Genomic DNA, 27,163 nt, shown 5'->3' on the forward strand with positions numbered 1-27,163 from the left:
TAAATTTGTGAAGCGTTTTGCTGAGCAACATGGAAAATGCCGCATTCAGCTGTTGTAGGCATGACAAGTTCATGTTATGCTCACTGGTGAGCCTTTACAAAGCGTGAGGAAAAAAAAAAACTATAAAATGTGACACTGGTGTAAATGGTTTAAATCATGCTGAACTTGAAGCAGTGTTGTTGTTGTTGTTGTTGTTTTTTAGTGTCTGTTCTTTTGCATATACAGTATAAAACTGTCCAGAAACGGTATAGACCTCATCTGAGAATGTGTGTTCTTTGTGAACAATAAAAGCATGAGATTTTGTCTGTATGAGTTTGTAAATGGCAGCCCGTGCCCTTTGTAGTGTGTACTAGGGTTGGGCGGTATTACGGTAAGAAGGTATCCCGAGGTATCCAAAAGTACCAACGGTATCGGTCTCATTACCGTCATTTTAAAAAAATATATAATATCTAAATAAATATGGAGTACATGAGGTCATAATATAAAATAATAAATTGAAGATCATCCCGAATAACTGTGTGATCGTATTTTCACTAATTCTATCAATTTCCTAAAGAAGTTTTCATCGCGTGCAGAATTGTTTGTCGTTACCATGGCAACCCTGCGTGACATTTTGGAGTCTGACAGAAAGCTTGGAATGAGTTGTGTTTTGAGTAGGTTACATGAGTAACAACAAGGTAAAATAATATAACGTATGACATTTGGGATGTGGGTAATAAACGTTTGAAATGTCATCTACTGAAGAAACGGAAGAAAACATCGTAGCGTAAACTGTTAGGTTTCTGGTGGGAATTAGCAATGCGCTTGCTATCTTTGTTGGGTGTGTTAAACCGTATGGATTTAAGTGGAATAACTGTAAGGAGTTATGTGATCAAGACAACGTTTTAAGCAAGGTAAGGCCATTTGATTATTAATTTCTCCGCCATGGCATGACGTGGGCCCATATGATTTTGCCTTGTGCAGCTATCACGCATTTGAATTAGGTTCGCCTCATTTGCGCTGAAGAATATGGTTTATCGCGCAGTCTAAACGGACTTGGGTGTTGGTTGATTCTTTTTCTTTTCTTTTTATTTCCCATGCTTGAAAGGGTATGATCCTGCTCATCGTGTACTTTTTTTGATGGAGTAGGTGAAATAGTGCTGCAAATGGCGTTTCAACGCAGACATGTGTAAACGACAGTTGAATGCTATTTTCAAGATGAAGGAAGAGTTGCGTGATGCTTTGAAATATCTCTTAATCCATTCATCAATGCACAAAATTCGCTTTGCTGCTTAATCCATACCACAATGCACACAATTCGCTATGCTGCTTTTAAATAGTACATTTGAGGCATAGGCGCACGTTACACAGTAGGCCGAAACAAAATATTATTTTTTTCTCGGTAATACCGTATACCCCGGGAAAACACAGAGACGGTTTAAAGGTATCAAAATTTGGATACCGCCCAACCCTAGTGTGTACATACTATTTGTCATCAAACTGTGATAACTGTGATTAAATTCAGTATATATACGTCTGTAATACGTTGCCACCCCTCAAAAATTCTTGCCACACCATAAATATTTTTCTAGATCCGCCCCAATGGTCTCTGATTGGTTAACTTCAGCAATTTTATCAAATTTCGACCAATAAGAGCCCCGCGCACACTTTGTACTTTAGAAGAAGCAAAAAATGGCTGACAGTTCAGCCAATCCGTCTGACCCGCCGCCGAAAAAAGCAAGAAAAACGATCGGCAAAACTAAGACCGTGTACCAAAACTTTAAAGAGGAATACAGTACCTTGTATCCAGTTATCACAAAATCAGGAAAATCCGCGAGTCATGCGTTGTGCACCGTATATAATGTCCATTTCTCTATAGCACATTCCGGTGTTTACGATGTCAGACAACACATGATTTTGATGCGAGACAGAACTTTGGCCAAATCTGGAAGTGCTAACCGGACGATCACCTCGATGTTCGTTGATCGATCCTCGATTGACAGCGTGACAAAAGCTGAAGTTTTATCCACAAATTTTCTCGTGGAACACAACCTGCCAATCGCCGCAGCTGATCACAGTGGGCCTCTCTTTAAAGCCATGTTTCCCGACTCCAAAATCGCTTCGAAGGTAAGTCTGTAGATCTCTAGTCTATTATGTGATCAAGTTATGGAATAGTAAATCAGTTGTTAGCGACTCGTATTTTCGTTGCTTTAGCAAAATTCTTAGTATTTGCCTACAAGATGTATGAATATTAAAGAAATGTTGATAAAATCACGTTTTTAATTTTTTTCTTTTGTGTAAATTGCTGAAAATTAATCAAAACTCTCTCCATACATACATGCGCACACACACACACACACACACACACACATATATATATATTAGTGCTGTCAAAGTTAACGCGATAATAACGCATTAACGCGATCTCAATTTAACGCGATTAAAAAAAATACTGCCGTTAACGCAAATTCTAATTTGGCCCTGCGAGTCACCCGTAGTTCCTGCTGAGGCTTGTTGCGCGCTGCATTTAACTGTACCAACAGGTTTACCGTCCAAACGAGTTCACATGGGATTAGCTTTCACAGGTGAGACTGGAAAAATACTTTTCCTTCAGTCTTCAGTTTCCCAGCTCATCTCCACCGGGTAGGTGTATAGTTATAAGCAGTGAGCATTAGATAATACAGTGCCACACTATGATGAATCTTTTTGAACGTTTTTATTTTTATCTGTTTTTTTTTTCTTCTTTTATGGCAAATACTTCTCTTCAAAAGAAACTAATGATGAGTAAAATAAAACATTTTTTTTATTTTCACAGTGATTACCGTAAAATACCAAATAATAGCCGAGTTCCAATTAACCGCCGAGTTCCCTTTAACGGCCGGGTGTACGCGTGTGTTGTGACAAATAAAGGCCGGTTCCGAATACTCGCCGGGGTCTAAAAAAAAAAAAAAAAAGCGTCCGAATGTTCTATCTAGAATCTTGAGGCCCAGCACTTTTCTGGTTTTCTGGTGTTTAAACGATTTTGCATTGCATAGTTTTCTACCGAAACAATATGAATGAATGAATGAATGAATGAAATTATTTCTATAATACTGTTTACAACATTTTGTTACGTGATAATAAACATGCCATTTCAATGTTATAATCTTGGTCTACCGTAATATTTCTTGAGGAATGCAACTCCGTAACTTTTGACAGATGTCTTAGCCACCCCTTTGGGTATACCCAACGAAAGCCAGCGTGTGTGGTGACATTGAGGACTGCGGGTTTCCAAGGTTGGACTGCTGCTTCTGTTAAAGGACCTAAATTGCCGAATGCATGCGTCAAAGCACACACTGAGTTTTATTAAAGACCTTATACCATTTCACTTGCCCTTACCCATTCGGATCTGGAAGACGCTTTACAAAAAAGGTGAGAGCGTTCTAACATGCATTTCAGTCTGCTCGCGGCCAATCTAATCCAAGGGGCCTTTTCAACAAGTAATCTGTCGTGCAAGTTGGGCAGAAGCACGCGTCAGGCAGGCAACATGTAGGCCTACAAGTCAGTAACCTATTCAACTAACTTTCATCCGAACTTTAAGTTTTCTACGGGGTCGAGCCACCGTACCAACTCACTCGGGGAATAGGCTCATATCGGCCAAATAGGGAGACGTCTTGGAGAGAAACGTGATGCAAGATGACAGTATGTAGCCACTGCAGGTCACTTATTTTTCAGCATAAGAAAAAACCCTTTGGTTTGACACTTCGCACCCTAATTATGTTGCTTCAACGTCGCGCCCTCCATGCAATTTCAGATTGACAGACATCGCGAAGCGCAAAGGGTGGAGGCTGCATGGGTGAGGGTGATAGCAAGTGACCATAACTTTGCAGAGTAATTAAATCACAGTGCTGCGCACAGACAATGTTGTGGTTCCTTGATTATTTTGTAAAGCATGCGCTTAACTAGTCATTAACAGGAAAAGGTGTGTGATTTATCCTTTATCCACCCCGACTGTGCCATGCGAAGATGCATTCTGCGTCTTCAAAATTCCCCGAAGTCGGCACCGTGCTATCTGTAATCTAACTCTAAACAAACTGTAAGTTATACTGGTTAAAAGTAGGCCTATCTGAGAATGATTTTTTTTCCCCGTTTTGAGGTAGATTTTGGGGAAGGTGTTTGTGAAGAAGGAATTAATCGCCTGTTCCAAATAGCCGCCTAGTCTCTAATACGCGCCGGGTCTCTTACGTGATTGAGACAAATAATCGCCCGGGCTATTATTTGGTATTTTACGGTATGCACTTTATTTTTCATCCCATGGTTTTCTCATCTAATATGGAAGTTATGGATGTCAGTGGCTGTGACAATACGTGTTATGCTCTGCAATAAAAAAAAAAAAACATTGGTACAAAGCGAGCCCATTCACTTTTTTATGCTGATAAGAGAATTACAATGGTTTTTCATGTGACAAAAATGTGCGATTAAATTGCGATTAATCGCGAGTTAACTATGACAGTCGCGACATTAATCGCGATTAAATATTTTAATCGCTTGACAGCACTAAAATATATATATATATATATATATATATATATATATATATATATATATATACAGGGAGTGCAGAATTATTAGGCAAATGAGTATGTTGACCACATTACCCTCTCTATGCATGTTGGCCTACTCCAAGCTGCATAGGCTTGAAAGCCTCCTACCAATTAAGCATACCAGGTGATGTGCATCTCTGTAATGAAAAGGGGTGTGGTCTAATGACATCAACACCCTATATCAGGTGTGCAAAATTATTAGGCAACTTCCTTTCCTTTGGCAAAATGGGTCAGAAGAGGGATTTGACGGATTCAGAAAAGTCAAAAATAGTGACATATATTGCAAAGGGATGGAGCACTCTTAAAATTGCCCAGCTTTTGAAGCGTGACCATCGAACAATCAAGCGCTTCATTCAAAATAGTCAACAGGGTCGCAAGAAGCGCGTTGAAAAAAAAAAGGCGCAAACTAACTGCCCGTGAACTGAGGAAAGTCAAGCGTGAAGCTGCCAAGACGCCACTCGCCACCAGTTTTGCCATATTTCAGAGCTGCAACATCACTGGAGTGTCAAAAAGCACAAGGTGTGCAATACTCAGGGACACGGCCAAGGTAACAAAGGCTGAAAAACGACCACCACTGAACAAGACACACAAGATGAAACGTCAAGACTGGGCCAAGAAGTATCACAAGACTGATTTTTCTAAGGTCTTATGGACAGATGAAATGAGAGTGAGTCTTGATGGGCCAGATGGATGGGCTCGTGGCTGGATCAGCAAAGGGCAGAGAGCTCCAGTCCGACTGAGACGCCAGCAAGGTGGAGGTGGGGTACTGGTATGAGCTGGTATCATCAAAGATGAGCTTGTGGGACCTTTTCGGGTTGAGGATGGCGTCAAGCTCAACTCCCAGTCCTATTGTCAGTTTTTGGAAGACACCTTCTTCAAGCAGTGGTACAGGAAGAAGTCAGCATCCTTCAAGAAAAACATGATTTTCATGCAGGACAATGCTCCATCACACGCATCCAAGTACTCCACAGCATGGCTGGCCAGAAAGGGTCTAAAGGAAGAAAGATTAATGACGTGGCCTCCTTGTTCACCTGATCTGAACCCCATAGAAAACCTGTGGTCCCTCATCAAATGTGAGATCTACAAGGAGAGGAAACAGTACACATCTCTGAACAGTGTCTGGGAGGCTGTGGTTGCTGCTGCACGCAATGTTGATCGCAAACAGATCAAAACACTGACCGAATCCATGGATGGCAGGCTTTTGAGTGTCCTTGTAAAGAAAGGCGGCTATATTAGTCACTGATTTGGTTTTTTTTTGTTTTTGAATGCCAGCAATGTATATTAGTGAATGTTGAGGTGTTATATTGGTTTCCCTGGTGAAAATAAATGAGTGAAATGGGTATATGTTTGTTTTTTGTTAAGTTGCCTAATAATTATGCACGGTTATAGTCAACTGCACACACAGATATCCTCCTAAGATAGCTAAAACTAAGAAAGCCCTACTCCAACTTCCAAAAATACTCAGCTTTGATATTTATGAGTCTTTTGGGTTCATCAAGAACATAGTTGTTTTTCAATAATAAAACTAATCCTCAAAAATACAACTTGCCTAATAATTCTGCACTCCCTGTATATGAGTGATTCCACGCTTATGGGTACTGAATTGGGGACATGAACTTATTCACCTAAAACCATTTCTTTTTTTACCATCAGGTCACAAAACATGTAATCTTTAATGAATGATATGTTAAAAGATAACTTTAATTTTCTGAGATGTAATAAAAACATATTTATATGCCAAAGTCAAGCCTATGAGTTCCAAAATGATGTCTGTTACATTACTTCTGTTACAATTGTCCATCTCGCGTCTGTTACAAATTAATTACAATCTAGCTATATACCATGTTAATCTTATTGAAAGAATGTGTATGTTTATTCTACTACACATGTTTATTAATTATATTTGCTAAAACATCACCTTCCTATGTTTCAAAAAGTAATTCTACATTGTTAAAATTGAGAATATATATGTCCTCAACACTTCTGTTACGTTCTGACTTTGGCATATAAATATGTTTTTATTACATCTCAGAAAATTAAAGTTATCTTTTAACATATTAATTAAAGATTACATGTTTTGTGACCTGATGGTAAAAAAAAGAAATGGTTTTAGGTGAATTTTTAAAAATAAGTTCATGTCCCCATTTCAGTACCCATAAGCGTGGAATCACTCATATACTGTATTAGTGCTGTCAAGCAATTAAAATATTTAATCGCAATTAATGTCGCAACTGTCATAGTTAACTCGCGATTAATCGCAATTTAATCGCACATTTTTGTCACATGAAAAACCATTGTAATTCTCTTATCAGCATAAAAAAGTGAATGGGCTTGCTTTGTACCAATGTTTTTTTTTTATTGTAGAGCATAACACGTCACAGCCACTGCAAAGTCGGGCTGGAGCCGCCGATGGGAAAACGAAACCTAAGCCGAGCACCATGGCTCTTCGTCCCGAGGCGCGGGGCTAGCGCGCCCTGCCCACGCTGGTTCTTTGGGGGGAGGGCAGAGGACTCTGGCTGTGCGGGACGTGGCATTACAGTCTAGCTACTATCGTTTTTCTAAGCAAAGTCTCTGTTCCAAGTTCCTGGCAGTTTCAAAAGCTTATGAAAAACTTACATCATGTCACAGAGCGTTAATCTCGCGATAAAAAAATTATCGCTGTTAAAATTGAGTCAACACGATAATAACGCGACATTTTTGACAGCACTAATATATATAAATAAAGGCACACCCCCCTTTGGAACTCCCCCAAAAACAACCATTACAGTTTGCTATCATACAGGGTTGGCATGTCTGCATATGTCATTTGCATAAAATACTCTCAAATAGTAATCATTTAGAATAGAGGAATCAATTGGACTGGTACAAAACACATCATGCATCAAACATTACACACTTGCGCATCATATTCAGACACATTGTTTGAAATGGAACTGGAAAAAATATTTTTTTTTTTTAGCAAACTACAAAAAAAGAACAGAAAAGTTTTTGTATTAACTATATTCACACTGCTCCACAAAAGCTGACATTGTTTGAAATGGAAATGTAATTGCAGGCACCACTGGAAAAAATAATTTTTTTTTTAGAGAGTAAAGTACATTGAAAAGATGTTGTTTTAAAGGATATGGGACATGGATTTTTACCTGGGCATAATTATGTATAAAGGACATCATAAATGCCATCTAAATCACTGCAGGGCGTCAAAAATGTGAAAATCATCACATTTATTCAAGTTTTTTTATACATCAGCGTAAAACAAGGATTCGTTAATGAGCTAGGTGGTCACGTGACCCGTGACGTCACAAAAACTTTCCAAGGAGCCAGCGCTTGGGTATCTAATGTAAACAGGTTACTGAAATGGACACCATCGACAGTGATATTCCCGATGTTTCACAGAGATGTGAAGTTAGACCCTATCAATTCGAACCGATAGCTGGAAATTCACATGAACATAGATCTTGTCTTTACTCTGACGGGTCAGATGATTTTGAGAGTGAGAGTTCATTCAGCCCTCATGAAACTGAAAGTGGTCGGCTCGATAACACTTCCTGGTAAGTTAAAAACAATTCTGCTCAAAGGCAAATGATCTGTTGAAAGAAGTATTATTTTTGTATCATACATTGAAAGTTCATCATAGATCTAGCTAAAGTCCGTTGCAAGCTAGTTTTTTTTTTTGCTGATATTTTTCGAGATTGATTGAGATACAATGCTTCCAGAGTCCGAGATGAAAACATTCAAAATGGCGAAACGAGTCAGAATTATGATAATTAATAATTGATACACCCAAAATTCTAATACTAATCCTTACCTCGACTTTCAGACGCTTAGCGCAGAGGTCTTCAACAGGGGGGTCACGAAATCGCACCAGATCACTCGTATCAACAAAAATATTCCTGCCCTGTCCCCTGGCCTCCGTGCAGGGATGCAAACAGCGCGCCTTTCGGCGGATGTCGCCTTTTTCACGGCTGAATCGCGCAGATCCGATTAAAAAAAAAATAGCGATATTAATTCATGAAACATGAAGTATAAGGATGAGGAAAAAAAAACAGTTTAAATCGGGAAGCTGCGCACATTTGTGCAGCCTGGCGCAAATGTGCGCAGCTTCCCGATTTAAACTGTTTTTTTTTTTTCTCATCCTTATACTTCATGTTTCATGAATTAATATCGCTCAGTACCTGAGTATTAATGTTGAAAGAATCCTCAGTGAAATGGTCCGAACACAGTTTGTGGGAAACAGTAGGTGCAAAGTTTTTTCAACAGGTGTTCTGTAAAGTTATCCTACCTCTTGGATTTGTCCTACCAAGCCTACTGCGCATGCGCGAAGCCTACTGCGCATGCGCGAAGCCTACTGCGCATGCGCAGGTGAGCCCACACTTTCCTCAGCTTCGGGTCCTTGGGGAATGCAAAAAAACTTACTCCAGGGCATTTCCCATTGGAATTATTGCAACCATAAGCAGCACAATACACCATGATGTCCAATGTACTTTAAAGACTATAAAAACAATTTTCTTGTCATCCACTTCTCCATTCATCTACCCGCTTGTGCTGTGCCCGAAAGTTTGTGACGTATGATCACGTGACAGCGGCTCTTCCGGTTGCAAAAAATGCATATCGGAAGTCGAGCAGAAATGCCATATAATCATCACGAATATAACGATTTTGCTGAATTTAATAGATGATTTTGTATTTGTTGATGCAATTAATTCATATTTTTAATGGAAAGAAACTGATATAGCGTGCATTTATGTTTCATGTCCCATATCCTTTAACTATATTTACACTGCTCCATGGCTATATTTACACTGCTCTATGGCTATGTTTACACTGCTCCATCCATGTTCACCAGTTAACAGTCTAAGAAGATAAAGAAAAATGACATTGTAATTTAAACTCATTCGTACAGACTCAAGCAAAATGCACTGTAATAGTTACACAGCCTAACATGATCTCTAAAATATGGTTGCACAAAATGCTTTGATATTTGAAAGAAACTAACTCAAAATTACCTGCTTTCCAATAACAATCAGTTATCTCAAACTTGGTGTCGATTCACACGTTATTATAAAGGCGTGTTATCTCCCGGCGCAAGAACAATGTGTCAAAACCGCCGAAGTGTGAAACGCTTTTCTTAGACTATAATCGTCAGACTGACTAAACTAATTGCTGGTAAATGAGTTTCACACTCGGGTGTTGTCGCGTTGTCGGTACTCCAACAGAGAAAGGGTATCTGTCACAAAGAAAACAAAGGGACGTCTCTTCCTTTTGTAAAGGGGTGGCAGAAATTAAATGGGGGCGGGAATCACAGAAAGGGGGGCGGCCCGCACCTCTAAAACCCCTCGTGGAGAACCCTGTTTATATTGCAAAAGCCTATTTACAAATATGGTGACAAAACAAGTGAACAAAACTTTCTCAGGTGCAGGTAGAAATCACAACAATCACCTGAGTACAGAGAGAAGAGTTCAATAAATAATTACATCATATACAAAAATGCTGTCCAAACATAAAACAGTATGTTGGATCAATTCTTGGGTGGAGTTGTGTGTTAAGCTCTTTCTCACATCAATCAAAATGTGCGAGAGTTTAATTGGAACTGGACAAAGGCCACCTCACTCGGACAGGTTTGGGCCAGTTATTTTGCCCCTCACCCGAGTATGGTTCTCATCTGCCTAAACATGCTGTCCATGTTTTAACTAACTAATGTTTCCATTTTGTGGTATTGTAATGAATTTAGGGATGTAAGCTCAGTGTACTTGTTGAAGGCAGTATTCTCCTCAAATTAGAAAACAATGCTGTCAGTTTCCTTGACAAGTGATTACAGCTTCAGAAATCGCAAAGGTAAGCCTTTTTCTTTGTTAATTATAAAGCCTTATAACCATATCTCTTTCACTGCAAGTGATGGGCAAAAGAGTCATAATATCTGGGAACGACGAACAAAGTAGTCACACTTCCTTCACTGGGATTGGCAAGCACAGATCATTTGGTCTTTCTATCGACTCATAATCTCTGGGACTGACAGATCCAGTAGCCACACCTCTTTCACTGTGATTGACAAGCACAGAGGCCCACTGATACCTCCACTGAGACTGACTGTCCAGAAACCACGTCATTTTCAATGGGACTGACTGGGATAGAGGCCACACCTTCCTCGCTGGGACTAATAATAAAATGTCTGAATTTTCAAAATGAAGACCACTTGATTTTTGCATAAAAATATGCTGGCTAAATAACATGATTGTACAGCAGGGTTTTTTTTTTGTTTTGTTTTTTTAAAAACGCGTGACTGTGTCTCATTCTTTGTAGATGTACAGTCACTTCTGAAAGTATTGAAACCGCAAGACCAATTCTGTTGTATTTGCTTTACACTGAAGACATTTGGGTTTGTGATCAAAAGATGAATGAGACAGTAGATGAGAATTTCAGCTTTCATTTCGTGTTATTTATGTGTTAAGCAGTTTAGAGCGTGGCACCTTTGGTGGCAGACCATCCAACCTTCTAGTGAGCAGAAGTATTTGAACAGATATTCAGTTTTAGACTAACACTTAATATTGGGTTACATATCCCTTACTTGTGTTGGCAGTGTATTTTGGGTCTTGCTGCATGAAGAAGTTCCTCCCAATTAGATTGGATGCATTTTTCAGAATATTTCTGTAGACTTCTGAATTCATTCTGCAGTTACCATCATGATTTACATCAATACAAGTTTGTGAGCCTGTTCCAAGCCATGATACTACCTCTACCATGCCTGATGTTTGACTCATAAGCTTGTATTTTTTTTTTTTTAGTCATAGGCAGATTCCACCCCCCCCCACACACACACACACACACACACACATACACACTTTGGTCTTTCTATCACTTTGGTAGAGGTTAGTCATGGTTCCAGAACTTTTGTGGCTCTTTTCTGTATTTCTTTGTGAACCCCAATCTGGTCTTTTGTTCCTTACTGCTGATGAATGGTTTGCATCTTGTGGTTTAGGCTCTATTTCTGTTCTCAAAGCCACCTTTGAACAGTGGATTGTGAAGACTTCACCCCTGCCCTGTGGTGGTTGTCAGTGATGTCACTGACATCAACTACTGTTGTTTTCTTTGGCTGACCTTTTTGATGCCTGGTAGTTTGTACACCAGTGGTTTCTTTCTTTTTCAGGACATTGTTGTATTGGCTGTTCTCAAATGTTGGTACAATGGCTTATCAGTTTGTCCTCTTTTCTGCTTTTCTCCTATGGACAAATCTCTGGGCTTCTTGTTGGTTTGTGTTTAACAACAAATGCAGACTTCACAGGCAAAACCTAGGGCTCAAACCAAGAGTAGGCATTCCAAGCTATTAATTGTTTAAACAATTGGTCTAAAACCCCTATGGAGAAAAAATCCAGGACCGTGACGTCGCCCGGTAGGACGCAGCCGGGGCCCCACCCTGGAGCCAGGCCCGGGGTTGGGGCTCGTATGCGAGCGCTTGGTGGCCGGGCCTTTGCCCATGGGGCCTGGCCGGGCTCAGCCCGAAGAGGTGACGTGGGCCCGACCTCCTGTGGGTTCACCACCCACAGAGGTAGCAGTAGGGGTTTGGTGCAGTGTGGATTGGGTGGCAGTCGAAGGCAGGGGCCTCGACGACCTGATCCCCGGACACAGCGGCTGGCTGTTGGGACATGGAATGTCACTTCGCTGGGGGGGAAGGAGCCTGAGCTTGTGCGGGAGGTTGAGAGGTACCGGCTAGAGATAGTCGGGCTCACCTCCACGCACAGCTTGGGCTCTGGAACCCAGCTCCTCGAGAGGGGCTGGACTTTCCACTTCTCTGGAGTCACCCGTGGTGAGCGGCGGCGGGCTGGTGTGGGCTTCCTTATAGCTCCCCAGCTCAGCCGCCATGTGTTGGAGTTTACCCCAGTGAACGAGAGGGTCGCCTCTCTGCGCCTTCGGATTGGGGAGAGGGCTCTTGCTGTTGTTTGTGCCTACGGGCCAAATAGCAGTATAGAGTATCCGGCCTTCTTGGAGTCCCTGGGAGAGGTACTGAGGGGTGCTCAGACTGGGGACTCCATTGTGCTACTGGGGGACTTCAATGCTCACGTGGGCGATGACAGTGACACCTGGAGGGGCGTGGTTGGGAGGAACGGCCTCTCCGATCTGAACCCGAGTGGTGTTTTGTTATTGGACTTCTGTGCTAGACACAGTTTGTCCATAACGAACACCATGTTCGAGCATAGGGGTGTCCATAAGTGCACGTGGCACCAGGACACCTTAGGTCGGAGGTCGATGATCGACTTTGTAGTCGTGTCATCTGATCTCCGACCCTATGTCTTGGACACTCGGGTGAAGAGAGGGGCTGAGTTGTCAACTGATCACCACCTGGTGGTGAGTTGGATCCGCTGGCGGAGGAGGAAGCTGGACAGACCTGGCAGGCCCAAACATATGGTGAGGGTCTGCTGGGAACGTCTGGCCGAGCACTCTGTTGGGGAGGTCTTTAACTCCCACCTCCGGGAGAGCTTTTCCCAGCTTCCGAGGGAGGCGGGGGACATTGAGTCTGAGTGGACCATGTTCTCTACCTCCATTGTGGACGCAGCTGTTCGGAGCTGTGGCCGCAAGGTCTCCGGTGCCTGTCGTGGCGGCAATCCCCGAACCCGGTGGTGGACACCGGAAGTAAGGGATGCCGTCAAGCTGAAGAAGGAGTCCTATCGGGCCATGTTGACCTCCGGGACTCCTGAGGCAGCCGACGGGTATCGGCAGGCCAGGCGTGCTGCAGCTCGGGCAGTTGCGGAGGCAAAAACTCGGAATTGGGAGGAGTTCGGGGAGGCCATGGAGAAGGACTATCGGTCGGCCTCGAAGAAATTCTGGCAAACCGTCCGGCGCCTCAGGAGGGGGAAGCAGTACTCTGCCAACACTGTTTACAGTGCGGGTGGGGAGCTGTTGACCTCGACTGGGGACATTGTCGGGCGGTGGAAGGAATACTTTGAGGATCTCCTCAATCCCACCGTCATGTCTTCCACTGAGGAGACTGAGGCTGATGACTCAGAGGTGGACTCGTCCATTACCCAAGCCGAAGTCACTGAGGTGGTTTGCAAGCTCCTCGGTGGTAAGGCACCGGGGGTGGATGAGATCCGCCCTGAGTATCTCAAGTCTCTGGATGTTGTGGGGCTGTCTTGGTTGACACGCCTCTGCAACATCGCGTGGCGGTCAGGGACAGTGCCTCTGGAGTGGCAGACTGGGGTGGTGGTCCCTCTTTTTAAGAAAGGGGACCGGAGAGTGTGCTCCAATTATAGGGGAATCACACTTCTCAGCCTCCCAGGGAAAGTTTACTCCAGGGTACTGGAGAGGAGAATTCGACCAATAGTCGAACCTCGGATCCAGGAGGAACAATGCGGTTTTCGTCCTGGTCGCGGAACACTGGACCAGCTCTATACCCTTCATAGGGTGCTCGAGGGTTCATGGGAGTTTGCCCAACCAGTCCACATGTGCTTTGTGGATCTGGAGAAGGCATTCGACCATGTCCCCCGTGGTATTCTGTGGGGGGTGCTTCGGGAGTATGGGGTTCGGGGCTCTTTGCTAAGGGCTGTCCGGTCCCTGTACGAACAGAGCAGGAGTCTGGTTCGCATTGCCGGCAGTAAGTCAGACCTGTTCCCAGTGCATGTTGGACTCCGGCAGGGCTGCCCTTTGTCACCGGTTCTGTTCATAATTTTTATGGACAGAATTTCTAGGCGCAGCCAGGGGCCGGAAGGAATCCTGTTTGGGAACCACAGGATTTCATCTCTGCTTTTTGCGGATGATGTTGTCCTGTTGGCTTCTTCAAACCAGGACCTTCAGCATGCACTGGGGCGGTTTGCAGTCGAGTGTGAAGCGGCTGGGATGAGAATCAGCACCTCCAAGTCCGAGGCCATGGTTCTCGACCGGAAAAGGGTGGCTTGCCCTCTCCAGGTTGGTGGAGAAGTCCTGCCTCAAGTGGAGGAGTTTAAGTATCTCGGGATCTTGTTCACGAGTGAGGGAAGGATGGAGCGTGAGATCGACAGGCGGATCGGTGCAGCCTCCGCAGTGATGCGGTCGCTTTACCGGTCCGTCGTGGTGAAGAAGGAGCTGAGCCAAAAGGCGAAGCTCTCAATATACCGGTCGATCTATGTTCCGACTCTCACCTATGGTCATGAGCTTTGGGTAATGACAGAAAGAACAAGATTGCGGATACAAGCGGCTGAAATGAGTTTCCTTCGCAGGGTGGCTGGGCGCTCCCTTAGAGATAGGGTGAGAAGCACAGTCACTCGGGAGGAGCTCGGAGTAGAGCCGCTGCTCCTCCACATCGAGAGGAACCAGCTGAGGTGGCTCGGGCATCTTTTTCGGATGCCTCCTGGACGCCTCCCTGGGGAGGTGTTCCAGGCATGTCCCCCTGGGAGGAGGCCCCGGGGAAGACCCAGGACACGCTGGAGGGACTATGTCTCTCGGCTGGCCTGGGAACGCCTCGGTGTTCTTCCCGAGGAGCTGGCCGAGGTGTCTGGGGAAAGGGAAGTTTGGGCTTCCATGCTTAGACTGCTGCCTCCGCGACCCGGTCCTGGATAAGCGGAAGAAGACGAGACGAGACAATTGGTCTAATGGGGCACACCAGGGGAAACAAGAAACACCTGTCAGTCACATGTTCCAGTATTTTGATCATTCGAAAAATGTGTGGGTTCAACCAAAAGGTGCCATGTTGTTTAAGAAGAACTTTATTCATCACACATACACTTAAGAAATTAATTTCTGCATTTAACCCATCTGAAGCAGTGAGCACGCACGCGCGCGCGCACACACACACACGAGTAATGAGCACATACACATACCCAGAGCAGTGGGCAGCCATGCTAACGGTGCCCGGGGAACAGTTGGGGGTTAGGTGCCTCACTCAAGGGCACCTCAGCCCAAGGCCGCTCCATGTTAACCTAATCTGCATGTCTTTAAACTGTGGGGGAAATTGGAACACCTGGAGAAAACCCACGCAGACACAGGGAAAACATGCAGACTCCACACAGAAAGACCCCCGTTGGCCGCTGGGCTCAAACCCAGAACCACCTTGCTGTGAGGCAACAGTGCTAACCACGACACTACCGTGTTGCCCACAAACACATTCAGGTATAAATATCAGGAACTTAAAGCTGATAATTTGATTTATTGTCATTCACCTTTTTATTTCGATGCCAGATGTCTTCAGTGTATAGCAAAATGGAAGCCTTGCTGTTCCATTATTTTCAGTGGGACTGTATAATACATAGCTGGACATGAATGGTTTTGATGTGTGCGTGGTTGATTTATTATTTTTTTTCCATTTAGAGAGAGCACTAAGCTGCACAAAGAGCTGGATGAGGTGCTGCTGAAACTCGGCCCATTAGAAAAGCAGACGGCGGAGTACGAGGCAGTCAGGGCTGAGCTGGAGGAAACCACGGTGACTACTAACTCTCCATTAACAGTGGGCTAATGTATTGATTAAACATCGCGCTGATAAAGCAACCCTCCGGCTCATGCTTTCGTACGGTGGTGCTTGAAAGTTTGTGAACCCTTTAGAATTTTCTATATTTCTGCATAAATATGACCTAAAACATCAGATTTTCACACAAGTCCTAAAAAATAATTTGTTCAATTTATATAGCGCTTTTCACAAACCCAAGGACGCTTTACACAGGAGTTACCCCCCCCCCCCCCCAAAAAAAAAGCCACACTAGGAAGAGTAGTGTGAGGTAAAAGTAGATGAAGAGAACCCAGTTAAACAAATGAGACAAAAATAGTATACTTGCTCATTTATTTATTGAGGAAAATGATCCAATATTACATATCTGTGAGTGGCAAAAGTATGTGAACCTTTGCTTTCAGTATCTGGTGTGACCCCCCCCCCACCCCCGCAGCAATAACTGCATGTAAACTTTTCCGGTAACTGATGATCTGTCTTGCACACCGGTTTGGAGGAATTTTAGCCCATTCCTCCATACAGAACAGCTTCAACTCTGGGATGTTGGTGGGTTTCCTCACATGAACTGTTCCCTTCAGGTCCCTCCACAACATTTTGATTGGATTAAGGTCAGGACTTTGACTTGGCCATTCCAAAACATTAACTTTTATTCTTCTTTAACCATTCTTTGGTAGAACGACTTGTGTGCTTGGGGTCGTTGTCTTGCTGCATGACCCACCTTCTCTTGAGATTCAGTTCATGGACCGATGTCCTGACATTTTCCTTTCGAATTCGCTGGTATAATTAAAAATTCATTGTTCCATCAATGATGGCAAGCCATCCTGGCCCAGATGCAGCAAAACAGGTCCAAACCATGATACTACCACCACCATGTTTTACAGATGGGATAAGGTTCTTATGCTGGAATGCAGTGTTTTCCTTTCTCCAAAGATAATGCTTGTCATTTAAACCAAAAAGTTCTATTTTGGTCTCATCCATCCACAAAACATTTTTCCAATAGCTTTCTGGCTTGTCCATGTGATCTTTAGCAAACTGCAGATGAGCAACAATGTTCTTTTTGGAGAGCAGTGGCTTTCTCCTTGCAACCCTGCCATGCACACCATTTGTTGTTCAGTGTTCTCCTGATGGTGGACTCATGAACATTTAACATTGGCTAACGTGAGAGGTGCCTTCAGTTGCTTCAAAGTTACCCTGGGGTCCTTTGTGACCTCGCCGACGATCACACGCCTTGCTCTTGGAGTGATCTTTGTTGGTTGACCAGTCCTGGGGAGGGTAACAATGGTCTTGAATTTCTTCCACTTGTACTCTGTCCTGTCCTGTCCTGTCCCGTCCGTCCGTCCGTCCGTGATGAGCATCAACAACGCTTTTTCTGAGGTCCTCAGAAATCTCCTTTGTTTGTGCCATGATGCACTTCCACAAACATGTGTTGTGATCAGACATTGATGGATCCCTGTTCTTTAAATAAAACAGGGTGCCCACTCACACCTGATTGTCATCCCATTGATTGAAAACACCTGACACTAATTTCACCTTCAAATTAACTGCTAATCTTGGAGGTTCACATACTTTTGCCACTCACAGATATATAATATTGGATCATTTTCCTCAATAAATAAATGACCAAGTATAATATTTTTGTCTCATTTGTTTCACTGGGTTCTCTTTATCTACTTTTTGGACTTGTGTGAAAATCTGATGACGTTTTAGGTCATATTTCTGCAGAAATATAGAAAATTCTCAAGGGTTCACAAACTTTCAAGCACCACTGTATATTCATAATTTATATTAATTCATATATTGGTGCATGTCTGTGTCATCATTACATTTTTATGTTTGTTGCATTTAAGGCTGCCTTGAAAGTGTACCAGGCGAAATCTGAGGAAGTGGATGGTTTGAGAGAAGATAACACGAAAGTACTTGCTGTGTAAGATATTTTATGTTCCTTCACAGTAGTTTAAATGAGAATAAAAGTGGTATTATAGAAAGCCCAAATGTTGGCAACTCCAACAAAAGATTTTTTTAATGTTTACATTGATAAAAGTCACTGAAAAGCTATTACACCACCACTTAACATGTTTACTAACTCGATCAACTGTGACTCAAGATCGTGCCTCCAGGCACTTTTTATTTATTTACTTAAAAAAAAAATATATCTATATATCTATATCTATATCTATATATATATATATATATATATATATATATATATATAAAAAGTTAGTGCTGGCGGGACTTCGGTGCGGTGCCATGTAGGGAGGACGTAAGGTTGCAGAGCTTAACACCAGAATTCTGTAAAGATGCTTTTGCTCGGTTTCATAACCGCTTTATCACTTATATTTGTTAAAGTCGAGAGTCAACTGGCATAACCGTCTGAATTGAGTTAAACAAGCTAAATCGACGAAATGCCTGACACGCGGGACAAGCTAATGCTAATGACAGCTCTCAGGCTACCTCGACCCAGAGTAGCGATAAGTCCTCTGACCAAGTTACAATGATGCAAGCCATATGTGATCTGAGAGACGAACTGATTGCTAAAATCGACCAGAGGGCAGAAGCACAGAGTATGGAACTGCGCACTCAAATCGAGGCCCTGCAAAGTGAGTTTAAGAAGGCTAATGAGATAGCCGAGGCCCGCAGTGCAGCACCTGGAGATGGCGGCTGGCGAGCAGTCGGACGCAGTCACCGCGCTGGAACAGGAGGTGACAAGGATGAAGAAAGAGATCACAACGCTGAAAGACAGAGCCAAGGATTTGGAAGCGAGGTCACGGCGATGCAACATCCGAGTGGTCGGAGTGAGAGAGGGTTGGGAGAGCGGAAAACGGCCAGTCCAGTTCATCGCTGACATGCTCCGGGAGCTACTACAGCTGGACAAGACTCGGCTCACCGTGCTTTGAGAAGCAAGCCAAAACATGATAACCAGCCACCAAGGGCTTTCACTGCAAGATGCCATTATTTTCAAGAGAAGGAAGAGATTCTGAGGAAGGCTTCGACGCTACGACAGTTGAAAACGAGCGACGGAGACACAGTTCGTGTTCTGCCGGATTTCACCCAGGCTGTCACCAGACAGCGAGCGGCTTTCACCGAGGTGCGCAACCTGTTGCGTTCATGTGAGGGCATCCGCTTTGGGCTGTGGTACCCCACAGACCTCAGGATCAATTTGGAAGATGGGACACGGGTAAGCTTCAGAGATCCTGACAAAGCCAAAACTTATGTGCTGGAAAAACTGGTTACTGCAGCTAAGTGATGCAACTCTGGTGAGCTCACATACACTTCTTTACATGTACTGTTTGTATGACACAAGCTGTGCTAATACTGACAGACTCTGTGGCTAAATCGAACATGAAAGCTATTTATGTTAGATGCAATGTGTATGCACAGCCCAACTTGTAAACATGCAAGCTGGATTTTTTTTTCCTTCTTATATACTGATCCCGGTTGAGCTGATCATTTATTACGATCAGGTTTTTTTTTATTTGAACATTGGGCTGATAAGGTTGTTTGTACAATTAGAGATTTTTTATTTTTCTTCCCGATCTTTAAATTTATATACTTGCAGTATGCAAGCAATCACTGTCATTTTGCTTGGGACTCAGTATTTACATGCATACATAACGCTACAGCACTGCCCTCTGTTGATCCTGTTGACTTTGTCCATTTCATGCGGTTTCTGGAAGAGCAACTATAATTGTTCATAAATGGTTCTGGTTATACCTCTGATACACATGGTAAGCTACTTAGTAGAGTATCGTTTGGAAGTTACTAGTGAGAGGAATAGGAGAGCTCATGTGCCGACAATTTTTCATTGTTCTGCGCCTTTGTTTACTGTTCAGTTAGATGTTTGAATTTATTGTCTTTTATAATAGTATGTTTGTGTGTTTGTAAACCTTTCCCTCTCTCCACCCCTTCCCCCATATTCTTTTGCTGTGCAGCGAAGAAACATAATATGCACCTATCATATCATATATTGATCCCTGGCGATCCTAATACATGGCAGAATTTTTTTTCTTTTTGATTTCCTGACAAATGGCAGCACCTAACACTAAAGGTAGAGAGGGTGCTTTCACAAAGATAGTCAGCTGGAATGTCCGTGGTCTTAATAATTTAATAAAACGCAACAAGGTTTTTCTCACTTGTCAAAACTAAAGGCTGAAATAGCTTTTATACAAGAAACTCATTTGCTAAATAGAGACCAGTCCAGGCTTTGTCAGGGGCATTTTACTCAGGTGTTTCATTCAGATTTCGATTGTAAAAGTCGAGGTGTGGCCATCCTTCTCCATAAAAATGTACACTTTGTTAAATCCCATGTCATAAATGATAGGAATCATTGTACAAGGAAAATTATACAGTATACCCGTGGTGCTTGTCAACATTTATGCCCCGAACTGGGACAATGTACAATTTTTCACCACCCTTTTTTCATCACTGCCAGACCTCAATTCACATAAATTAATATTAGGCGGTGATCTCAACTGTCTTAAATACTAAGCTAGATCGCTCCAAACAAACACAGAGTACACTGAGCAGGTCTGCAGGCTGTATCAACTCCTTTTTACAGACATATATCAGATGCCTGGAGGTTTAAAAATCCAACATACCGCAAATATTCTTTTTTCTCATCGGCCCACCACTCATATTCGAGAATAGATTATTTTCTTTTGGATGTACAGCTGATTCCCCTGTGACAGTCGATCGAATACGAAACCATGGTCATTTCAGATCACTGCCCGGTGATGATGGGTATTAGCTTTCCTGACAATATAGTCCCTCAGTGAACGTGGCGTTTTAATCCTCGCCTCCTATCTAATCAAGATTTTGTGGACTATATATCCAATCATATTGATCTTTTTATGGAAACCAATCAAAACCCACAGACAAGTAAAGGCTGTCTATGGGAAATACTAAAGCAGGGGTGTCAGACTCATTTTGGTTCAGGGGCCACATACAGCCCATCTGATCTCAAGTGGGCCGGACCAGTAAAATAATTGCAAAATAACCTTTGTCAACTCCAAATCTTTAGCATTGTTTTTACAGTAGGCTATGCTTTATGCTTCAGCCTACATTTGTAGCCTACATAATCACTGATGACAATGGATCTTCTAGATTATTACACATTTATTCACAGAGAGGCCAATGGATTTGAAATAAAATGCATTTCACTCTCAAACAACGGGTTTATTTTTATACAGCTGAGTGAATACATTTTTACATCTGACAACCTGAACCAACTCCCCACACTAATGTTGGCAAAGGCAGATTGCTTTTCAGGGCACACGACTTCTGCAGCCTTCAGCATGCATTTTTTTACAAGTTCGCCATCAGAAAATGGCTTGGATGCTTGCACCAACTCGTTTGCAATAAGGTAGCTAGCTTTCACTGCTCCATCACTGACCTCACAGCTGCGAGTAAATGCAGACTGCTGTTTCTTCAGACCAGCTAACAATTCGTTTATCTTCTCTTTTCTTAATTGTCCATACAAATTGTGAAATTTTTCTTTATGATGAGAGGCGCTGAATATTATATTCTTTGAGCACTGCAACCTGTTGATTACATACCAAGCACACTGGTTTTGTATTCACCTCTGTGAATAAATAATACTCAGTCCATTTTTCCTGGAAAACTCTGCACTCTACGTCAACTTTTCTTCTTTTTGACAAAGACATTTTGGTAATGGGGGTATCACTCTTGATAATTTTGATAGCAACTTAATAGTGGTGAGGCAAGACTGCCATCCATGGAATCGGACAGCATATCTGGGCACGTTGCTAAAATGTGCTGTTTATTTCCTGATCTCTTATGTCAGTGCTGCTTTTTTTGGCTGCCCCTAGCGGCTGAATTGAGCATTTCGGTTTTTTCTTTAAAAATTCATAAGTCTTCAAAGGAATGGGCTAGAGATTAACTTTTTTTTTTTTTTTGACATCCTTAGAAATTTTTTCTCTACAAGTCTGGGGCCGGATTAAACCATCTAGCGGGCCGGATCCGGCCTGCGGGCCGTATATTTGACACCCCTGTACAAAAGGCCTATTTGAGGGGGATGATAATATCCTATACTGCTAGGGCTAACAAAACGTCTCTCAGAAATTGAGACAAGGATCCATACCATTGATCAGGAATATTCATCGACACCCTCCGAAAATCTCTACCGGGAAAGAACCTCACTACAAACCGAATATGACACAGAGATGGGACCAAGTCACACATGTGCAAGTCTCAAGTAAGTCTCAAGTCTTAACCTTCAAGTCCCAAGTAAGTCCCAAGTCTTTTTTGTCTTGGGCAAGTCAAGTCACAGGCTATGTCAAGTCAAGTCCTATAATAAGTCAAGTCCAAGTCAAGTCACCTTAGGCGTATTGGCGTAATTTTAGCAGCAGAATATGAATTTAATACATTGAAAAGGCAATACATAAGTAAATGTCAGTAAACATCCCTGGCACATGTGCCCAACCTGTTAAATATTTGCATTTTAAATACTCATGTTCTGTAAAATACATCATGGAATAAAACAAAACAGTAATAATGTCACAAAGTTATTTATTGATTGGCAAAATTGATTGCAAGATTGAAAGCCAACTAAGTTTCTCACATTGCCATCAGCCAACAAGAAAAATAAACAGAGAATTGGCATTCTGTTATGTACGTAGTTAAAAGAGGGTAGGACGACACCTTGGGTTAACAGGGGCATGAGCTCCTCCAATCTCTAATCACGTCAGATGAGATTATTATTATTAATAAGATACACGTGGAGAAACCTGAAGTGACTTCGATGAATGTTTGCGCCTGATATACTAAATGTAAATTCATGGTTTGGATGACTGCACAATTTATTTTTGTAACACTGTGTTACAGCGGGAACCGAGACTCCCGTGCACAGTCAGCTTATTTTGCAGAGTTTAGTATTGCTGCTAGCCTGTATTCAAACAGCGAGTGGCATGCCGGTGAATCCAAATCGTGGCGCTTTTTTCAATAGTGCATGATAGGCAGTGGGACGGAGTTTTCTTTTTTGATCGGGTAGTGTGACGAAAAAAATGTGCAGGTTGCTGCACTGCTATTTCAAACGGCTATGATAAACTCCCCTGCCTCTATGCCCTGTGGACAGTCTGGCTAATGTACACGAACACACTTACACAAATTTGTACTGCTCATGAACGTGTACATGTTCACAAGCTGACCATTAGCTTAACCCTGAAACAGAACAACAGGGTAGGAAGCTGCTTATGTTATTCAGCATCACGACTGCAAAGTGCACAATCAACTTACTACTACTGATATACAATATCATTAAACTTGACGTAACTACATTGCTTACTAGCATTCACATAAGAATTTCACAATAATAAACTGAATCCCTAGCTACATCTGCAATGGCTAAAATCCTCCTACCGCTCACTCTCGTGGCTAACATTGGCTAACGAGGAGTTTAGCTGCTATCACCAAATAACAACACATTAATAAACTTACTGGGCAGAATGGATCTTCAAATGCTGGACGAAATTGGAGGTCGTGGTCTGGCTGTCAGAAATCGTCACGTTGCAAATCTTGCACTGCACCGTTCGTCGTTTACCTTCTAGGCAGTAGCCCTTGAAGCCGAAAGTGATTACTCTTGGGATGGCTGACATGATGATATGATGTGAAATCTGTGAACACATCGTGGCATGGGGTGTGGTATATAGCCCACGCAGAGAGCGTGCCTGATGGACAGGGCGGTAACAACGCAACAGCAGTGCAATCAAAATTACTGAAGTATGTGCATATTACATTTTATTTTCACAATAAAAACACGATGGAAATAACACTCAAGTCACTCAAGTCATCGTGTGTCAAGTCAAGTCCCGAGTCTTAAACTTCCAAGTCCGAGTCAAGTCTCAAGTATTTTCATGTTTTGTCAAGTCACAAGTCATGAAAACAGTGACTCAAGTCGACTCGAGTCCAAGTCCCCAAGTCTCAAGTCCCCACCTCTGTGACATTATAATGACTGACCGTGCTGAAGCCCTCCATTGAAAGTCCCGTTTATCCCATTATGAATCTGGAGAACGCGCTAGCAAACTCTTGAGTCATCAGCTTAGACAGTCTGCGGCGACAAGATTCATGACTGAAATTGGATTAGACAATGGTGGCAGCACCACAGAACAAAAGAGTATTAATAAACAATTTCAAGAATTTTACAAAAACCTATATAAATCTGAGGCAGGCGACGATACTCTAAGTAGAGTTTTTCAACAATTTTTAAAGATGCCGTCCCTGGACCAGGACGATGTCAGTGCACTTGAGAAACCCTTAACACGGGCAGAAATTGAAAAGGCCATTAAAACATCCAAATCCAGGAAGTTGCCTGGCTCAGACGGCTACTCCATTGAATTTTACCAATTTAGCCTTCTCTGCTAAATTGGTGCCACTTTTATGTGAAGTATATGATGAAGCCTTACAGAAGAAAAAACTACCTTTAACAATGACACAGGCAACTATATCTGTTCTTCTCAAAAAGGATAAAGATCCACTAAAATGTGACTCTTACCGACCGATCAGCTTGCTCTGCTGTGACTAAAATTTTAACAAAGACCCTTACAGCGAGACTTGAACTGACCATGCACAATATAATCCACAGAGATCAGACAGGCTTTATGACTGGCAGGCAACTAGCTGGAAATCTACTTCGTCTCTTCAACATAATATCTTCAACCAAACCACAACCACACGGAAGAGGTACTAAATGCTCATAAAGCCTTTGACAGGGTGGAGTACAATTATTTACTTGCAGCTCTCAAAGTTCGGTTTTGGACAGAAATTTTGTAGCTGGGTGGGTCTTTTGTACTCTAATCCACAAGCGTCTGTGCACACTAAGAATCTTATATCAGATTATTTTCCAATTCTCAGGGGCATGAGGCAGGGGTGCCCCCTGTCACCACTGTTATTTAATATCGCTGAACCTCTGGCTGTGTCCTTGAGGGAAAATGCTGGCTTATTGGGCATAGACCGTTGTGGCCTCAACCACAAACTCTCATTATACTGTGACGATCTCCTTTTGTACCTTTCACGCCCAGATACAGCCATACCTGTTGCATTAGTTCTGATCACTAAATTTGGGGTAATTTCCGGTTACAAAATACATTTCTCAAAAAACCCTAATTTTTCCCATAAGTACAACTGCAAAGCAGAGGTCCTTTGACATGTTCCCTTTCAAGGTTACACATGACTCTTTTAAATACCGAGGTGTCCATGTTACTGAGAGATTCAAGGATTTATTTAAAAATAACTTTAAAGGAACAGTCCACTGTACTTCCATAATGAAATATGCTCTTATCTGAATTGAGACGAGCTGCTCTCCGTACCTCTCCGAGCTTTGCGTGACCTCCCAGTCAGTCAGACGCAGTCAGACGTGCTGTCACTCCTGTTAGCAATGTAGCTAGGCTCCGTATGGCCAATGGTATTTTTTGGGGCTGTAGTTAGATGCGACCAAACTCTTCCACGTTTTTCCTGTTTACATAGGTTTATATGACCAGTGACATGAAACAAGTTCAGTTACACAAATTGAAACGTAGCGATTTTCTATGCTATGGAAAGTCCGCACTATAATGACAGGCGTACTAACACCTTCTGCGCGCTTCGGCAGCGCATTGATACGGAGCTCAGATATCAATGCGCTGCCGAAGCACGCAGAAGGTGTTAGTACACCTGTCATTATAGTGCGGACTTTCCATAGCATAGAAAATCGCTACGTTTCAATTTGTGTAACTGAACTTGTTTCATGTCACTGGTCATATAAACCTATGTAAACAGGAAAAACGTGGAAGAGTTTGGTCGCATCTAACTACAGCCCCCAAAAATACCATTGGCCATACTGAGCCTAGCTACATTGCTAACAGGAGTGACAGCGCTCCTTAGCCAGTGTTCCAACATCCGTAATCGAAATCTACTATCACAACTAGAGATTAATGAAATACAACAACGATGCTACGGCAAGGGGGAGCCAGGAAGACAGGTCAGCAGGGAGATGTCATCATCATCCCCACAACCAGAGATTGGGTACCAGGTGTTAACAGCCTCAACACAAGAGCTGATGACCTGAGAAGGAAGATCGTGACCCAACCAGAAACCTGGAGCCCCCGACGAATACCGAAGCTGAGTTGCCAAGTACCTTCAGAAGATCTACTAGTAGATGTGAATGCTGCTCTGAAGACAATCTCCACAAGAACCATCACTGAGACCAACAAGCTGATACACAGTACAGCAACAGTAATCATGGAGATGCTTGGACACAAGGTGGGCTCGGGACATAACAAACAGTATCCACCATGGAAGAGACGATTAGAGGCCGAGATAAAGGCAGCACGGAGAGAAGTAAGTTAGCCAGCTAGCTGAACTACAGAAAGGGAACATAGTGAATAAAGGGGCACCCAGGAAGTACAACTCACTCTCCATACCAGAGGCACTCGAAACTGCCAAACAGCGACTAACAGCTCTGGCCACCCGGTTGAAGAGATACACCAAGGAGGGAGAGGCCAGGAGAATAAACAAGCTGTTCTCCACTGAACCAGCCAAGGTGTACTCTCAGTGCCAGGGGAACAACAACCGGTCAGACCCACCAAGAGCTGAGGTGGAAAAATACCGGAAAGACATATGGGAAAGAAAGGCATCACACAACACCGATGCCCAATGGTTAGTGGACCTAAGAGCTGACCACAGCAACCTCCCAGAACAAGAACCAGTAACCATCTCAATGGCAGACGTCCAAGAAAGAGTGTCAAAGATGAAGAGCTGGACAGCACCAGGCCCCGATATGATCCATACGTACTGGCTGAAGAAGCTAACTGCAATCCATGAATGCCTAGCAGCACAGATGAACCAGCTGCTGAGGGATGAGACCCACCCAGAATGGCTAACCCAAGGCAGGACAGTCCTAATCATGAAGGACCCCCAGAAGGGACCCATCCCATCCAACTACCGGCCAATTACCTGTCTCTGCACAACATGGAAGGCCCTGTCAGGCATCATTGCGGCAAACATGAGTAAGCATGTGGCTCAATACATGAGCGAGGCACAGAAAGGAATTGGCAGTAACACCAGAGGAGCCAAGCACCAGAGGAGGCCTGAACCCCCTCAGTCAGATCATCACGAAGAGCGGCTACGGGTACCGATTCCGTAGTGGGGCAACAATCAGCCACCTGCTCTACATGGATGACATCAAGCTGTATGCCAGGAACGA

General features: G+C 43.1%; 1 protein-coding gene across 2 annotated transcripts in view; it reads left to right on the forward strand.

Moving 5' to 3' along the window:
• Nucleotides 1–27,163, forward strand: part of ice1 (KIAA0947-like (H. sapiens)) — a 140,208-nt gene that overhangs the window by 69,696 nt on the left and 43,349 nt on the right. Inside the window, exons 4-6 of one of the 2 annotated variants that reach the window (XM_060921430.1) lie at nt 10,379–10,397; nt 15,837–15,948; nt 17,817–17,893. The exons of the other annotated variant lie outside the window; for it this stretch is intronic. Coding sequence (XP_060777413.1) covers nt 10,379–10,397; nt 15,837–15,948; nt 17,817–17,893 — 208 coding nt within the window. The remainder of the gene's footprint in view (nt 1–10,378; nt 10,398–15,836; nt 15,949–17,816; nt 17,894–27,163) is intronic. 2 annotated transcript variants of the gene reach the window in all.

The sequence above is a fragment of the Neoarius graeffei genome, chromosome 5 (genome assembly GCF_027579695.1).
Source record: "Neoarius graeffei isolate fNeoGra1 chromosome 5, fNeoGra1.pri, whole genome shotgun sequence".
NCBI lineage: Eukaryota > Metazoa > Chordata > Actinopteri > Siluriformes > Ariidae > Neoarius > Neoarius graeffei.